General features: G+C 41.2%; 1 protein-coding gene across 1 annotated transcript; it reads left to right on the top strand.

Moving 5' to 3' along the window:
• The first annotated feature begins 6,465 nt into the window (after nt 1-6,465).
• On the top strand, nt 6,466-15,560 carry LOC145398744 (uncharacterized). Its single transcript, XM_080271542.1, has 5 exons — nt 6,466-6,613; nt 8,083-8,268; nt 10,288-10,501; nt 11,868-12,080; nt 12,656-15,560. Exons 1-5 carry the CDS (start codon nt 6,524-6,526, stop codon nt 13,336-13,338), a joined length of 1,386 nt encoding a protein of 461 aa, XP_080127668.1. The 5' UTR covers nt 6,466-6,523; the 3' UTR covers nt 13,339-15,560.
• Nucleotides 15,561-18,461: the final 2,901 nt, after the last annotated feature.

The raw sequence follows: 18,461 nt of genomic DNA on the forward strand, positions 1-18,461 counted from the left end.
TTGATTCTATCCCTTTCAATCCGGTGACCTTTTTCTATTTTCGCACAAGCGGCTGCTTAATATTACGCTCAGTAGGCGGTCCGGGGCAGTGCAGTGATCCCTGTGCCGGACTTACGAACAGTTCAAATATCATGTTAACCTTTAAAAGCTACAAATTAGCTTTATACTGTAGCCTGAAACTCTTATGAGTGTTACGGTACGAGAGTTGCTGCTAAAAATATACACAGTGGTCCAAGGCAGCGTGACAATCCCTCCGCCGGGCGTACGATCAACTCGAGATAGCCTTTTAAAGTTACAAATTAGCTTTAAATGGTATCCTGAAATTTTTATGAATAGGCTACAGTGTTACGGTACGAGAGTTGCTGTTAAAAATACACATAGGTAATATACCCCTTTTTAGTCTAACAACCTAAAATTGACATCTAGGCCTACCCCTCTTCAGTGCTGAGTTGTATCAGTACATTAAACTAGAATATAATGCCAGTCACAAAGAGGTACGATGAAGAGGGTGTACAGCCGTATCACTGTTTCTGCCACGAGCTACGTGAAATAAGATGCAAATGGACGAAAATATGGGTCAAGTTGGAAAAAAATATATATATATAGCAGACAGACCGGCAGCGTTCTGAACAATGTCACAATAAAAAAAAAAATAATAATCACATTTTACTGTAATCTGGAATCTTGTAACTTGGCTACAGTGTAACAGAGCGAGTGGCCCGCTGCCGGATTTAAAAGATATATTACCGGTACTGCCCCGAAAGTTCATTAAAATGCACCTTAGCATACAATACAAGATCTTACATTTATTTGCAAGGCGGTTCACATAAAACCCTCCATTCCTACTCCACCATGCAGACGATTTCTTATGAGCTGCGCGGCTGTTCTCTAGGCGTTCCTCAGTGTATACCCTGCATCCTTTATTCATTTGCTACTCTCACTGCTACACCCGTGCCCACACCAGCACACCAAACTGTCCCCACAACACATTATACTACCTGGTGAGTTTCTAGTGGAGCGCTATTCACAGGTGTATTAAAGTGACACTATTCCGTTTTAGTTGATTTTTAGATGGTTTTAACATTTCAGTAAATTTGTTTTGCATTCTGAAGTACTGTATTATTTCAGAAAGAGAGAGAGAGAGAGAGAGAGAGAGAGAGAGAGAGAGAGAGAGAGAGAGAGAGAGAGAACATCGTATCCAAGGAACTAATAGTTTTTTCTAAACTCTTTAACGACGAAGGATTTCTTCTAAGTTAAAAAAAAAAAAAAAAAATCCGTGGTAGCAAGAAAACAGACGTCCTGGCACTATAGCAGGCACGGTAATGGATAATGCTTCCAAGCTTGTTAAAAAAAAAAAAAAAAAAAAAAAAAAAGAGGGGAGGGGAGTTCTTCACAATAAGAGTACAACGTGGTAAACTAATTCCATTTTAATTTGGCCTAAAACTGTCATCCCTACTTGATATGCAGAGTCGTACCAACAGATTAACATTACAGTATGATGCGAGGCTACTAAAAAATATATATATATATATAAATAAATAAAGTAAGCAGACTTGCTACAATAGGTTTTCTCTATTTTTTCCATGAATAAAGACAAACTGCATGGCGACAGAAAAAAAAAAAAAACATAGCTGCATACATTCATACATAAGACGTCTTTGCATCGCATTTAAAGGTTGGTACATTATTAAGAAATATAAGGAGAGTTATTACTGAGCACTGTGTCCAAAATACTTCGTGCTGGTGGTGTGGGCAAGCTTGGCACTGTCGGCGGGTTGAGACAGCGAGGCAGTTACCTTCTGGCACTCTAGCTGCCAACCTGCATCCCTCACTCACTGCCTCACTATAATACAGCACGCAAGGTAAGGCACGGATACACCGGAGTTAGGCAGGGGAGGCTATTGTGTGATTAGAGAAGCCTGAGTCAGGTCTGATTATTTTATTGTCTGGTTAAGAGCACTTCACATTGCCCCTCACGCACTGCCTCACAACAAACCACACAAGGTGAAGCACGAAGACACTATGCTTTTGGCAGGAGAGGTTATTGTGTGGTTAAAGAATGCTAGAGTAGGCTGAGTTAACTTACTGTATGGTTAAGTATCCCATGCTCACTTTATCGACGTCAAGTTATCAAATTTCCTTCTTGAAATCTGAGATGTAGCAATAGATTTATGCTAGAATATGAGGCTCCTCATGTAGTGTTATGGAAAGGATAGTGAGCCGCAGGGTAATACGGCAGGAGTAGGTTTGGGTGAAGTAGTTATAGGCTAAGGTAGGAAGGAGTTGGCTAGGGTAAGAAATAAACTAGGATAAGGCAGGAAATGTTAAGGTTAAGCAGAAACTGGCTAGGGTAAGGCAGGAGTAGGCTAGGGTATGGGAGGAGTAGGTAAGGTAAAGCAGGAGTAGGTAAGACACAAGTATGCGAGATTAAAACAGGAATAGGTTAGGGTAAGGCAGGCGCAGGTTAGGCTAAGGCAGGAGTAGGTTAAGGTGAGGCAGGAATAGGCTTGGGTAAGGCAGGAATGGGTTAAAGCAAGAGTAGGCTAGGGTAAGGCAGGAGTGGGTTAAAGCAAGAGTAGGCTAAGGTAAGGCAGAAATGGGTTAATGCATGAGTAGGAAAGGGTATGGCAGGAGTGGGGTTAATGCAAGAGTAGGACTGGGTATGGCAGGAGAGGTGTAATGAGGTTTAAGCGGTCACTATCTGGCACTCTACCTGCCTTTCTGTACACCTCACAATGCACAACACAAAACGCAGAGTAAGAGGTGCGTAGGTTAGGGTGAAGATGAAATGTGTTACAGTGTAATTACCGGTAAGTAATCGATAGGCTGGGGTTACCGGTACGTAAAAGTTTGGAAAATACGTGAAGCTTTGAGCCACCTTCAGTCTGGCACTATGCGACCAGCGTGGTGGTGTGTGGACGTAGCAAGAGTGGTATAAATAAATGCTGTGATGAAATACTATCAGGCGATACAAGTTACGTAGCCTATACAGTACATCTTGAGCTAGCATTGCTCATATCGTAGTTTACCGGCGGCGCCTTGTAGCCTACCAGGTGCCACAGCAGGATAAATCACCGTCCCTCTAAAGATCTATACGACTGTGTTCCATTACTATTATCACATTAATATATGGCCTAATAACTAACGACCATCTACATCTCTGGCAGTTATACGTAATTTTGATGCTGCATTTTTTTAAATTCTCCAATCTCATCCGATACAATTCCTCAAAAGCATTCGAAGAGCAGTGTTGAGTTTACTTGGTAAAAAAGTGTGGCGAAGAGAGATTAAAAGAAGCCAATGAGAAAAGCTGAACTGGAAAAATACCTGACCTATGACGGAAGGTACAGCATGTGCAGCCCACACACACACACACACACACACACACACACACACACACACACACACACACCTTCCAATGACGTTTATAAGCATCATAAAACAGATTTTCGTGTTTTACTAATAAAGCACATCCGCCACTCCCCCCAAAAAAAAAGAAAAAAAAAATCAAAACCACTACTCCAGCACAAGTAAACTGTAGCCTACCCTTATCAAAAGAATTTAGCCTACAGTTCCCAATTAAGATGCTATGGCTGTACGCAAGGGAAAAAGAAAAAAAAAAAAAAAGACAGTTAAACGTTCATCTATACCTTCATATACCAAATGAATTTGTTTAAATATAATGCCCAATTAAGATGCCATGCTTGTAAACGAGGAAAAAAAATCCAGACAGCTAAAACGTTCATCTGGAACTTCACTAAATCAACAATCTACTGCATAGAAATTTCCAAGATTCGTGGCTGTACTAATGTAAAATAACACAAGGCAGCTAACAAATAGAAACTCTAAAGTCTAAACCAGTGGTTCTTAACCTTTATTGAATCATGGACCCCTTTGAGAATCTGGTGAATGCTATGGACCTCTTCCCTAAAAAAAATGCACACTAGCACATAAAACATTTTGCATACAATGAATATACCTTGTATTATTGAAAACTAACTCATGCAGTGTATGACATAAAGTATAAAACAGTCTTTACAAAGAATTATGTTTCTCTTTTTTGAGCAAAAACTAATGGCCACTCAATGAAAAAGTGAAATACATCCAACTTGTGCAAATTAAGCAAAACAAAACTATATATCCGCTCAAAAGTTCATTTCAATGAGAAGGTTGTTGTTGGTTGGCATGAATAAGATGAAATTGTGCAATGGTCATTGACAAGGTAACAGTAACACGCATATCATACTTGACATCCAGTTAATTTCGACTTTTTATTGATAGAAACAAACGCTGAAAACCCTGACTCACAAAGGTATGTAGCAGCAAACGGAATCAGAACACCCATAGTTCGCTCTGCCATGAAGACGAGGGTCGGCTTGTGTCAACAAACACCAGAATTCTTTAAGAATCATCGATTTATTTATTTATTTATTTATTTTTTTTTGGGGGGGGCGGCAGCTAATGCTGCCAAATGGCATCACGCAATATCATTAAATTGTTCTCAATTGCTGTGACCTTCACGAACCCCCTGAAGCCCATCCATGGACCCCTTGGGGGTCCATGGACCCCAGGTTAAGAACCCCTGGCCTAAACCATCCACACCTGAAACTTGCTTCACTCATCGGGTCTACTGCATAATGATTGTGCTAAATTATAATTGATAATGAAACATCTGAACCTGAAACACAGTAAAATACCAACGACTAAGCTCCTCAACCGTAGCCCCGAAATATCCAAACCAGAAACAAATGTCACACAAACAATACAGTAGGCCTATAGCACCAACCTTATGCGATGCGAAGATATCGTCTGTTGGTTCGTTGATTACGGGGCAAATCCACACACACACTGTTTTTTTGTATCTTGATTACAGATATCACAGCACTTAAATTCTGAACCTCTTCTACCCGATGACGTCTTCCGTGTGTTATTCTTTCCACCACCAGACGGTTCGGTAAATAATCACAAGCCACAACTGCGAGTGTAAGTCAGTATAATACCTTAATTGCAGGTGTGGTTTCTGAACATCAACGGACAATCCTCCTTTCGGGGGTTGGGAGGGGACTGAGTGACGTTTGCATAGCCGGGCAGCTCCCCCGCCCAGCAATAAGGCGTCCCTCTGTAGCACATAGTCCGGTAGTAGCAACCACAAAACTACGCCATCGTACTGAAGTGCCCGACCCCTTCAATCCGGGTGACGAATTTAGTTTTTATTAAAGTTTCTTACAAGTTTATTTCACCTGGGAAAGTTCTCGTACTAATTGAAATCGTCGGAAGGCAGCAAATAAACTGATCTACATATCATCCGACTAAAGTTCAACTGAGGGTAATTTTCTCAAAGTCCACCCTCACAAAGATTTCACAGTTTGCATCAATTACTTTCCCAAAATTAGTAAAACATCTTATAAAGTTGTCCTGTTTCCAATAAAAGGCAGGCACTTGTACAGGGCAACTTCCTTCAAGGTTCAACGTTGAGTCTTGAAATTCAAATCGCAACCGTCTTAAGTGTCGCGCACACATAATAAACACTCTAGTTTCCTGTACCTTGATTTTCCCCGATTCGTAGATTGCGCAGAATATGCCACACACGTTGCCGCAATGTTTCTGGTCATTTTGGGTGGGATGTGGGTAATAGTTCTTGAGTCTGGGGCGATTTAATAACCGAGACTTCATGTCGTGCAGGTCCACGCCGCGCCATTTTTCCCGCCTAAATATTCGAATCTACGCAAACCTAATATAAAATTAATATAAAACGCATAGCAAAAATTACTTACAAATTATAATAATTTTAAAATATTAATGGTCTTAATGGTTTACAGTGCGTGTAATAGCAGTCTTAGTACCGGAAAACAAGTAGTTTATTGATAAGGAAATTACACAGCTTCGAGGTATAATTATATCCTCTGGTCATATCCCAGCAGTTTTCCATATGAAAATACATATATCTTTTTTTTTTTCTTAAGCGTAGCATGGAATAAGCTTTTTATTTCTAGTCCGTTTTTAAACTTATTCGATTGCCGTGAATTACAAGTTTCTTTTTAATCATGTTAGCTCCAAGAGGAAGTAAAAGACATTAAAATCAAACTATTTCATATTGTGGTCTAAATGGAAATATGAACAGTGGTAATTAGGGGCTTCTTTGACTAAAATCTCGTAATATAACAGTTCGAAGTCCTCGCCAAATCCTCCTGTCAAAAGTTTGTTAGTAAACTTTGCGCAAGGCTCGACGCGCTTGTTTTATGTGCCAAATGTCGATGATAATCCCAGTTACTTTGATACGTGGCATCTAAGCTTGAGCTTAAAGAGAGCAAAGTAGTAGAACGTCCTACTTTTATGTACTGAATTATGTGAATACAAGAAAATAGCACTTATTTGAGTAAAATATTGGTTTGAGGTGGAAACGTGGCACCGACGCCTGGGATCCGGCCGACAAGTTACACATAGCCAGAGTTTGACGGCTGTTTACCTTGATCAGCTGTTATCTTGCTTCGTAGCTGACTCTTACCTCAGTTTCTCAGCCAAGATGTCGAAAAACAGCCTGAGAGACAAGCTAGACGGCGATGAGCTTGACCTGAGCATGATGAGCTTGACAGACGTGCCGGTTAAGGAGATAGTAAGTGGTTAAATAAGATGTCCATGACAGTACAGTAGTAAATATTTGGTATTTTTGCCTTCAGTGAAAGTTTGAGTAGTTTTCCCATTCATGGATTTTTTCCTATCTTTAGGTGTGAATGCGAGGTGCTAATTTTAGAACGCCATGACAATGCTACGGGTTTGGGTGTTGGGTTAGGTTTGTTGTGGAGGTTACTGTGTGCATTACTGATGTTGCTAGGCAGAGTGAAAAGTATGATATATATTGTCATGGAAGTCATTAAAGTTGGTATTAATAAAATGTCGGTATTATTTTACAAGTGGACAATATGCAGTTTTGGAATTTTAGCACCATTATCGTATAGTCCCTAAGGATCACAAATAACCCCCATTACCCCATTCGGAAATTGATTATTACTCCCCTAAGAGAGGTTAGGTATGTTGGGTTTGGTTTGGTTAGTTTTATTGTGTTCGGTGAGGGGCATTTCCGACAAAAATGAAGGTCAGAAACATTCGAATCGCATCAAAAACTGCCAGAAAAATATATTGCACTACCTGGGGGGTGTATTGTCCACTTGTAAAAATTTACCAAAATGTCAAAGATTTTTCACGGTGTAAATGCTGTAGTGAATAATTATTTGATTAATTCTTGTTTCTCAGCAGTAGATACCATTATTCAATTATTACCGAGAGGAAAATGTTTTGCTAGTGTCAGTATTACACTCTGTTGCTATAAAAAGAATTGTAATAGGTTATGTTTACACCTGCTTGTCTTATGGACTAGGGGGTGCTGGAGGGAGATGCCTTTATGTGGTGGCACTGATATAACTGGGTGACTCCACTGCCTGGTTACACAAACATCCCCTTACTCTCTCCATATCCCACCAAAAGAAAGATGGTGAACTAGAGAAGGACAGTTGACCTGCATTTCACTGGAGTCACATTTAAGATGAACTTGGGGCAACGCAAGACAGGCCAAATATTATTAATTTGGACCAAAATTATGTCTTTTGGTTCACCATTTGTCCTGTGTATCCATGTCTGGAGAGTTACTAGCAGGTGACCAAGGCTGATGTATGCAAGTATATTGGAGCCTTTATAAACAAATGAACATTTGGGGAAAAACCCAAGAACTCCTTTTTACAGACTCTGAAAATAATTTGTTTTTAAACCCCAAATTCCACAGAAATGAACGTGCTGTCAAGGTTAGGCCAGAACATAGCTTCACCATTGCTGGATCCTGTTGAGCTTCCTTTGTGTGTGGTATTAAGGATGTTTTATATTTCCTAGTTTCAAAAGTACATATATCCACAAGTTTTAAAAGCCACTACAGTACTGGGCCTTTAATAATCAGATTTTTATTTATAAATGAAAAATTGAACCAGGTCTTACTACCTTTATGCTACTGCTACTACTACTGCTACTATTACTGCTACTACTACTACTACTGATAATAATAAATATAATAATGATAAACCCCACTGACCACAGGCAGCCTTACCACGTGCCACCAAGATTGACTTATCAAGCAACCAGCTGACAACCCTGCCTACCACCTTTGCCCAGACCCTCACCAACATCACCAGACTTGAGTTGGGCTCAAACAAGATCAGGGAGCTGCCACAGAACTTCTACAAGCTGCACAACCTCAAACACTTGGATCTCTACAACAATCAGGTCATTTTATAGCCATTTGAGGTTTTATAATGGTTAGACATCACCAGACTCAAGTTTGGCTCATACTAGATCAGAAAACTGCCACAGAATGTCTACAAGTTGCTCATCCTCAGGCACCTGGATCTCTGCAACATTCAGGTCATTTACAGACTGGTGTGTGCAAGGCTGAGTCAGATTATAAACAAGACTACTAGGGCCAGGTTAAATTGCAAGATCAAGGAGATAGGGCAATTTTTTGGTCAGGTTAGAGTAAAAAGAGTATAGTTAAGGGGATACTGGAGTTTGTTTGTAAATTCCTGGGTCAGAGTCTCCAAAGTTCCCTCTTCAGAACCCTCAAAGGGGGGATGGCTGTGACAGAATCACTTCCAGGCTGCTTTATCCTCCCACACCTTTCCCAGTCCCTCAAACACTCCTCTTCCTCTTCATTCTTCAGTGTATTTTGCTGTCTCCAAACAGCTCAGTTCAAGAGTGACTTGCTGACTTAGAAGGGTTAGATACTGCCTTCATTAAGTCTTAAGATGAGGACAATCTTGTGGAGATAGCAAGAATAGTGTAAAAGATGCCATACTAGTAAGGTAGTGAACAGAGGAGACAGGATATCCTTTTTCATCATGAGCTTCTCAGGTATGGTAACAGGACTCTGAACTTCTATCCATATCTGTCTGTATCCTGTTTTGTCACAGGCTTCCTAGAGGTTTTTGAAATTCTATCTTTCTCTGTTTATCAATATCCTGTAGTTTCATCAGCTTCCTGGCACAATGTGTCATGTAACAAAAATGTCATTTATCTAATGCACCATACCACATCCTGTGACAAAAGCACTAGCTGTTTTAAAAAGCTGACACAGACTTTTTATATTGTCTGTCTGCTCTGATACTAGTACAGTATAAATTTTGTGCATAACTGTTAAGTTAAAGCTATGTGAAGAGTCTTTGGAATAATAACACACTGTAATGCTGGATGGTAACCATATAACCAAATTATGGCACCTGGTGGTTTAGTGGGTAATGAAGGTGCTTCGCTTGGACTGAGCCTGTGCAGGTTTATATCCAAGGGGTGGTTGAGATTTATTGCTCATGTAATGCCACTAAGGGATGATTGAGGCTGGTCACTCTCATCTTAAATGTCAGGACCAACTTGCCTAGCACCAGGCTCCTGTGCTTCTCATGGGGCAACACAGGATTGGATGATGATGATCAGTGTTGACTGTTTAGCATTCAGAAGATCCCAGGACTAGTTATTTTCATGGTATGAGGTGACTGTAGTTGCACTGTATACACCTGCCACGGAGCTATTCCACTGACTACCAAGTTGACGTCTTACACAGTAGGGATGTTACAAGTTTGTCATGTTTGTCCATCGGACCATGCATACTTTATCCAGCTAGTTCACTTTCCTGTCAGTTCCCTTGCCATGTCAACATAGATTTCATTCGCCATATCCATCAACCTTCTTGGCTCTAAATTGGCATGTTATCCCGTACATACAATGTATAACAGAATCGGCATATATATATATATATATATATATATATATATATAGTATACACACAAGTCAAGAGCGAGAGCAGTGGAAATGAGTTATTTAAGAGGAGCCTGTGGAGTCACATGGAGAGACAGGCTGACAAATGAGGATATAAAGGAGCGTTGTGGTGTGGATGTGGATGTGATAGGAAGTGTTATGAGGAACACACTGAGGTGGTTTAGCCATGTGGAGAGGATGGAGGGTGAAAGACTGACAAAGAGAGTGTATGTGAGTGAGGTGGAGGGGGGAAGAGGGAGGGGGAGGCCGAGGATGAGATGGAGGGATGGAGTGGAGAGGTATATGAGAGAGGGGGGTGTGAGTTGGGAGCAGGGCAGTGAAATGGCGGGGGACAGGATGACGTGGAGGTGATTTGTTTGTGGCCACCCCAAATGGGATTGAAGCATCTGGCAATAGATAGATAGATAAACTACACTGCAGGTGTTGTTGACCCATAATTTAGTATTCTCCAGCTGAATTAATGGTTTGTTCCCACAGTTGACAGAGTTGCCACTGTCCTTCTGCCAGCTGCCGAACCTAAAGTGGTTGGACCTGAAGGGCAATCCGCTGACCCCCAGCCTGCGCAAGGTTGCAGGGGACTGCCTGAACCAACGGGAGTGTGAACACGCAGCGAAAAACGTTGTGCAACACCTGCGGAGGCTCCAGGAGCAGATGGAGGCCGAGAGACAGGAAAAGTTGAGGAAGGAGAAAGGTGAGGCAGCTGAACGTAGGACTTCTGAAGGCTGACAGACAGGAGAAGTTGAAAAAAGGTTTAGGTGGGGTGGCTGAATGTAAGCTTGGACTCTGTAATATACCTTTCCATTCTTTTTTCATTTCTTGGTGCCATCCCCCCCCCCCCAGATGGAGTAATTGCCTTGTGTAAGTTTGATCCCAAAAATGTGACCAGAGGATTTTCAGTCATGTAATACCATCAAGGGAAGTACACTGGCCATTTACCCATGTGTCATGCATTGTGGTAGTCTAGCCTCAGACTGCTACACTTCATTGGGAGTAAAAAGTCAGGGAAGTGTCTGGACCAGCACGAGTGTTAAGCAGTAGCGAGAAATATTGTGTAACGCCTCCACAGATTCCAGCATCTGATGGGGGCTGGGAGACAGAAGTTGAGGAGGGAGAAAGGTGAAGAGGAGTTAGGCTCAGTGCACTTGAATGGTGAGTGAATGAGTGTATGGCCCATTTCAGTGGACATGCTGTGAATTAGTTCTACCTCTGATTTTTTTTTTTTTTTTTTTTTTTTTCTTAACACTTTAGAGACAGAAAAACTGTGAGATGTTATGTTATGAACATAAGAATGGTACATTAATATGCCTTGAGAAGATAAGGAAGTTGCTAGCTTCTGAAGAAATGCTCGAGGACCAGATGAAGGCCAGCGAACAAAGGAAACTATGAACAGAAAAAAGGAAGCACTGTGTGTTTTGTGAGACCTAACTCATTGCTGGTCATAAGAACAAGACCTGCAAGAGACTGTGCAAATATGGCTGACTCTGGGTGGGGGAAGTCAGTGTGGGCAGTGTCTTGACATTTTCTGTTTAATTCTTGCTACACCCAGAGTGTTTCATTCAGGTTAGGACTACCCCTTTTTAGTGAAAGGGTTTGATTTGACCTTCAGCTAGCTCATCACTGTGAGAGATGTTGTTTTGGAGATGGATGTTGTCATGTGGTGGCACTGATATAACAAAGCATCTCAACTCCCTTAACTGATCATCATCATCCATCAGTGACAAGAACATTTTCAAGAGACATCCTCTGACTCCAGGGATTAAAACAGGAGCACCAGTCACTCACCCCTTACAGCCATAAACTGTCACCTAGTTTGTTATCAGTGTATTATCAAATGTTTGTGAGTGCTCGGGTTTATCAGATAAATACACTTGGTTACTCAGTGCTTCCTCTACCATGTTAATAGCGTCAGTCCGTATCCTTCATGATGTGAGGCAGGAAGTAGTGATGTTGTATAGTGTAGATGCTCCTTATGTACAATCATATATATCACTTCTGCTGTGTGAAGGCATCTCTTTCCAATGAAAAAGATGTTATAATATTCTGCTTTCTCATTACAGAGAAGGAGGAAAAACGTGCGAGAGCTGAGGAAGCTAAACTTGCCAAGAAGAGGGCTGAGAAGAAGGCAGCAAAGGAGAAGCGGAAGGCGGAGCTGCGAGCACAATACGAGGCGCAAAAGACACAGGCCAACGGAGCTGCCAGTCAGGAGAAACGCTACACTGCTGAGCCTAAGCCAGTCATCAAGCCACAGCACAAAACACAGCGCAAGTCGGGTTTGTTAATTCAGTTGATGTTTTAACACCTGCAGAACTGAGGATAGGTATTAGGTACTGATGTTTTGTAGAAAAGATGTTGGAAGAGACAGATATACTGTATATTGTAGAGAAACTGAGAGAACAGTATATTGATGAGAAAGAAGGAAGAGAAGTGTGTGAGACAGAGAGCAACAGGGGTATGTGAGAATAAAGTAACCTGGAGGGATTTCTTTCATGGCCATCCCCTCTCCAGGGTTCCCAGGAGGAAACAGGGAGTTGGAGATGATAATTATGATGCTGGTGTTTGTATCAGATATTTGCATTAACTGTTTGTACAGTGGATAGTAATGATTTTAACCATTACAGGTGCATGGTCATTGCTTAGTTGAGTGAACATGATGTTTTTGTTTCAGAAAAAAAGGTTGTGATGGTGATGTATGAATTGTTTATATAAATAAGTAACAGCCAACGAGTATAATCTTCGCAGGTGGGTCATCATTGCTGGGTTAGATGATGCAGTTTGTGAGTGGGAAGAGAGGTTAGGACAATGATGATTTGGTACCTGAAGTAATAAATATATACAATCTTCACAGGTGGGTGGTCAGTGCTGGGTTGGATAAACATGCTGCTGTTTGTGGTACTGCTGGGAGCCATTGCATCTGGGCTCTACATCTACACAGATGGAGATCTCACAATCGATGGCATCACCACTGCCCTCCCACATATCGCAGAAAACACTGAATACCTTGGCACCCTTGCATATGAAGCATTCCAACCAGACAGCCTGCTGAAGACAGCGCAGACCGTAGGCGAGACAGTTTCCCAGATCACATCACAACTCTGGGCATCGCTAGAACATTACACAGGTGATCTCAGTGTGTACACCAAGCCTGTTTACGAAAGCTTGACGATCAGCTTCTTGTGGCTTAAGGAGCATGCCATTTTGAGCTACGACTGGATCACCAACAATGTGGACTGGCCCTCCTTGCTGGACGCTATCAGATCAGCAGCACTCTTCATGTATGAACAGTTTCTAGTTGCGTGTGAGGAACTCAGCAGAAACCAGGCACTCATGACACTACTAGCAGGTGTTAGAAGATACACCTCCTCATTTACAGACTACATTGTTGTCCTGGCAGGTGTGGCGTGGGAGTACATTCTTCAAGGGGTCAGTTATATCCAAGAAGAGGGTCCCGGTTACCTAGAGGCCGCCAAGGAAAATGCAGCCGGGGCCCTTCATACAATTAAGCAGAGTGTACAGGGCCTTGTCAAGTAAAAAATATTAATTCTATTCTCTCACGGCCATTTTGTTAGCCTCTTGAATCGGATGACATTCCCTCCATCCCCCAGGTGATTTTACTCAGCTGGAGACACATTTCTAAGCATTGGGCTTAGATGTAGCCTTCAGTAACCCCTATAATAAGAGATGCCTTTCCTAAGTTGAATAAAGTCACCTGTAAGTAACGTTCATAAACCAGTAAAATAAGTCAGTGGATGCCAAATGACATCCTTATTCATTTTCTTCATGCCATCTCCTTATTGTTCTTGCAAGGTCCTTCTTCATTTTCTTCCTCACACTGTCTTTTCCATTTTTTTCCTCATACATCCATTTTCATTTTCTTCTTGCAGTCCTTTATTTTTCTTCTTGCCAGGTCATTTTCAATTTACATCTCCCTATGTCCTTTTTTGTTTTCATGTTGCTACTTCCAGCTACAACACATTTGGTAACCTCTCCATCTGGGAACCTATTTCTCCTTTTCTTCCTACCATAATCCACAAGAAATTAGAATTACACGCAGCTGCATCTCACACCCCTCCATAGCTGCCCACACAGCCTTACTCTAACGCCATCTCCTGTAACATAACTCTGGATGGGAAAAGAGGTCTGGATGATGATGATGATGATGGACTGGATTATAGTTAAAGGTGATTGAGTTAAAGCAAGGGAATATGGGCAGCTGTGGAAGAGTGTGAGCTGTTGCCAAGTGTAAATCTAGTCTGATAAGAACTATACCTTTAGGTGATTTTATTGTCTATCTGTCCATCTATCTATCTATCATCCAAGTCTTTATTTCACCTTCAGGATTCAAGATTCAAGGGGTTAAAACTGAGTGCACAAAAGTATGAGCAAGCCCCTAATTTATTGTTTATGAAGGCATCTCAGTGGCTGGTAGTAGAGGTCTCAGGTCAGAGTAGCTGTTGTGTAAATGTGCCAGGCTTCAAGTCCAAGAGACAAGTGGAGGTGTTGAGCTGGAGGTGTAGCTTAGTCTCATACCCATTACACCACAGTATGTGTGATATAGACTGGCTGTCCACTTTTTCATTATGTACACGAAATATTTGAGTGTATAGTCAGTTTGTTTTCATCTGAGGCAACTGGATCACTTCCACAACATAGAAATGTAAAGTCAATGTTACATAAACACTGAAGTTTTGGTACAGAGCTTTCACTTTAACTTTGCCCTGATTTTCACCCTATTGCACCTTATACATAGCTCAGTGGCAGAAAATGACAATACCACAGCTCAATATCCTTTCCATAGCACTTTCTTGTGACATGCATCGTATTGTGTAGTAAATCTCTTGTTATAACTCATCATTCAAGGAGGGATGGCAATTTTTGGCCAAGTTGAAGTGAAAAGAGTATAATCAAATCAACCCTCCAGTCTGGCTACACTCAGTCATCAACTAAGCTGAAAGGGGTTAAGTGAAAACAAAATAAACTACAGAAGGTAACAATACAGAAAAGTTCAATGTGTTCTGTTGCCGTTTTTGCTTCAGAAATTACCATCAATAGGCAGCTTGACCAGACTTTTGTGCTCACAGTTTCCACAACACGGCCTTCAGTCCTGTTATGCACATTTCCGTTTAGTTGGACTCAGATTTTAACTAAATAAGGAAGTTGAGATATTTGGACAATTAAAGAGGGTGAGGCAGAGACACGAAGGTTACAGACAGTCAGAGGTAAATTAACACTTAATATTCTTTATCAGTCTATGTGATAACTGCAAAAATGGGAGAAAATAGCCAGAATTTACCCTGTGTCATGCTAGTGAAGTATGAAGTTTAAATCAGGCAGCTTTTATTTGTTCATTTACTTTTTTTTTTTTTTTTTTTTTTTTTTCCCCATGAGGTCTACTTATGTTGGTGAAATACAATTTTTTTTTTTTTTCTATTGAACTTGTTAGGAAATTACTGATAATTTTCCTCCAAGCTTCTATTTTTTCTTTTCTTTCTTTCCCCCCTCGCCTCCACCTGATTTTGCCAACAGGTTCAATGATGAAACCGGTGAGGAATATGGTTTTATCCACAACTCGTGTTCTCTGCATCACCCTCTCATAAAACACTGAAGCTGGCCATTACAGACTCTTGGGGTTGATGTGCTAATTGTCTGTAATCTTGAGGTGCTATTTTATGTTGACATTGGTGCAAAATGCCATGAATACTCAACTCATTCACCTTCTGAGTTACAAGGATGTTATTGTTTCAGTAAAGGTATATCAGGACAACAATGAAGTTTCCTTCACCACCTATAGAAAAACTTAATACAGTACCCAGTTCATTGATTCAGCCACATGGTGGTGCTGGTGAGGGACATTTCACATAATGACAATGTAGTGCTGCCTACTTCTTTCTTACCCTTTATCATTCTTTTTCTGTGCCTGCCCTCCTCTCTTCCTATTTCTCCCATCTTTCCTGTCACTACTTAATGCTTTTCTTTCCGTTACAGGTGGCTTTACATTGAGTGACAAGCCAAATGGTTTCCTGTAAGCCAAGAAACCATTTACAACACTGGGTGGTAACCATATAACCAAACCATACGTGCTCCGTACGTGTCAAGTGGGTTGGTGGAGGGTTAGTGCCCCTTCCTGTAAAACAAATAACTCACAGTCAAATGGCCACCCCGTATGGGATTGTGGCATCTGGCAATAGATAGATAGATAGACAGTGACAGTACAGTTATATAAACATCCAACTTCTCCCTCTCCTGGCCCCCAGAAGAGGATGGTGGACAGTGGACTGCAGAAAGGCAGCTTCAGTCAGCAGTCCACTGACTACACATTAATATAGGCCTGCGGCCAAAACAAGGATACATCTCTATAACCGTGCTACTTCACTGCCTGATTATGTTAGTTGCACCACATGAACGAATCCCTCTTCAGCATCTGAGCTTCAGTAAACATGAGGAATTACATGATACAAACAGAACCTAAGTAACCAATGAATACTGCATTATGATGGTGATGCTGGAAAGAAACTGAAGACAATGATAACAAACAAGAATCATGTCATCTCACCTGGTCATCGGCAGCATATGACAAAAAGCAAAAAACTATTGTGTACACCAACAAATAATATACTCAACAACTAAAATATGAAAACCACTAAAAACAAAAACTGAAACCAATAAAGAGGACTACTGTACACCAGAAACAGAGCACTAAAATGTGGAAAATGCTAAAACAATTATTACAGATGGGGAAAAAAAAACATGAGAAACAAACAACTAAAAAGCAAAGAAAACTCTAATAAACAAAGATTATATAGCACATGCACCTTGAAACATGAACAGATGGGTAGGCGTTTGAAGTGCAGCCAGGATTCTGGTGGCTTGAATGATGTGTGAGTGTGTTTGGCCCATTTCACTGGACATGTCATTGGTAGTTTTCTCTCTATCATGCTTTCTCTTTTCCTGCTATTTGAGGCCCTATCTCACCCCATCCATGTCTGGGGAAAAATCAGGATGCTAATGATGACTTTGGAAGCTTCAAGGATCATGAATTAAAATTTAGCCATTAAGTTCACTATATAATATGCACATCCATACACTGTACAGTAATATATCTCTTACATCAGTTATGAACAATTATGAGCCATTCCTTGAGTATAGAAATACATTTATCACCTCCGGCTGAGGCACAAACATTTCAACGATGAGCATTCACCAGTGTTAACCCCTTGGCTGCCATGATGGATTTTTCAACTGACTTGGCAACCATCGGATGATTTTATTCAAGTTAGGAGGAACCCCAGATAGTGAAGGTGTAAAGGAATGTTATATGTAACCCTGCAGCCTGGAGAGGGATGCCTTCATGTGGAGGCCCAGGTATTGCCAGACATCTGCTGCTCGGTTTTATAAACATCCTCAACTCACTCTCTGTCATCCAATGGGGGACTGTAGGATGGACAACTTCAGCCTGCAGTTCACCAGGTTCACATTTCAGACAAACCTTGCTTCAACAATCTCCCAAAATCAATTAAAAAAAAAATCATGGCAGTGAAGGGTTTAAACATAGAGAAGATATTTGCAAAATGAAGTCAAGATGTCCACATAAGACTTCACAAATATTTATTACTTGTAACAGAATCTGAGAAACGCCATTGAGTCTGTTACCACAGAACATACAGTAAGTATACAGAGTGTCCTGGAAAGTGTGTGAGAAACTTCAGGATGCTTTTCTTGGGCTAAACTGACTAATAAATGCTATATCAATGCAGATCCACTTTTCACTGTTATGGAGCTACAATTATTGATATCCTTATAAGTGGAAGTGATCTCTATCAATCCATCTATCTATAGCCTCAGGCCTCAATCCCTTGAGGGGTGGCCACAGACAAATCACCTCCATGTTGCCCTGTCCCCTGCCATTTTCCTGCTCTCCTCACAACTTACACCCCATCTCTCATATATCTCTCTACTCCATCCCTCCATCTCATCTACATCATAATTTACCCATAAGATCATCACAATAGTTGATACACAGTAGGTGAAAACTAAAGCCATTATTCCCCCCCCCCCTTTTCTTTTTTTTCTCTGCAAGGAAGATGGAACCAAAGGCCAGAAGCCCACAAGACTGTTCCTTCTAACAAAAAATGAAAACAAAATAGCAGATATAATACTGTATTATGCTGGGTGATAACATGTGGTGAAAAAGGTATATCTGAACAAATCCGAAGGAGGGAGGAGGCAAGGTAGGCCAAGAAGGTGAGAAATATGGTGGATTAGTGTGTAAGGAATGTAGGTATGGAAGTTGGTGAGGCTAGGGGGCTGACACGAGGCTGAGTTGGCTGGATGAATGTTGTGAGATGAAGTGCATGATCAGAGACCTGGCACCCCTTCTTAATGTGTCATGTCTGGATTGACTCTATCGAATATGTTAATGTGAAGCTACAGAATGTGGCGAATGTTTTTGGCATATCAGATACAGCCAGGATTCTGGGGGATTGAATGACGAGTGAATGGAAACATGGCCCATTGGACTGGGCAAACTTTGGCTGTCTGGACGTTGCTACTCCTCACCCTGCCCTGGGGTGGGAAAGGAGGTTAGGATGATGATGATGGTAACCATATAACCAAATTATGGCTCCTGGTGGCTTAGTGGGTAATGGAGGAGCTCC

Source organism: Coenobita brevimanus, chromosome 46 (assembly GCF_032717465.1).
Source record: "Coenobita brevimanus isolate Jiangsu-jjx chromosome 46, ASM3271746v2, whole genome shotgun sequence".
In the NCBI taxonomy this organism is placed as follows: domain Eukaryota; kingdom Metazoa; phylum Arthropoda; class Malacostraca; order Decapoda; family Coenobitidae; genus Coenobita; species Coenobita brevimanus.

Coding starts and splice junctions, on each gene's coding strand:
- LOC145398744 (XM_080271542.1), top strand. CDS start 6,524: ATGTCGAAAAACAGCCTGAGAGACAAGCTAGACGGCGATGAGCTTGAC. Junction 8,269..10,287: donor TGGATCTCTACAACAATCAG/GTCATTTTATAG, acceptor TTGTTCCCACAG/TTGACAGAGTTGCCACTGTC. Junction 12,081..12,655: donor CAAAACACAGCGCAAGTCGG/GTTTGTTAATTC, acceptor CAATCTTCACAG/GTGGGTGGTCAGTGCTGGGT.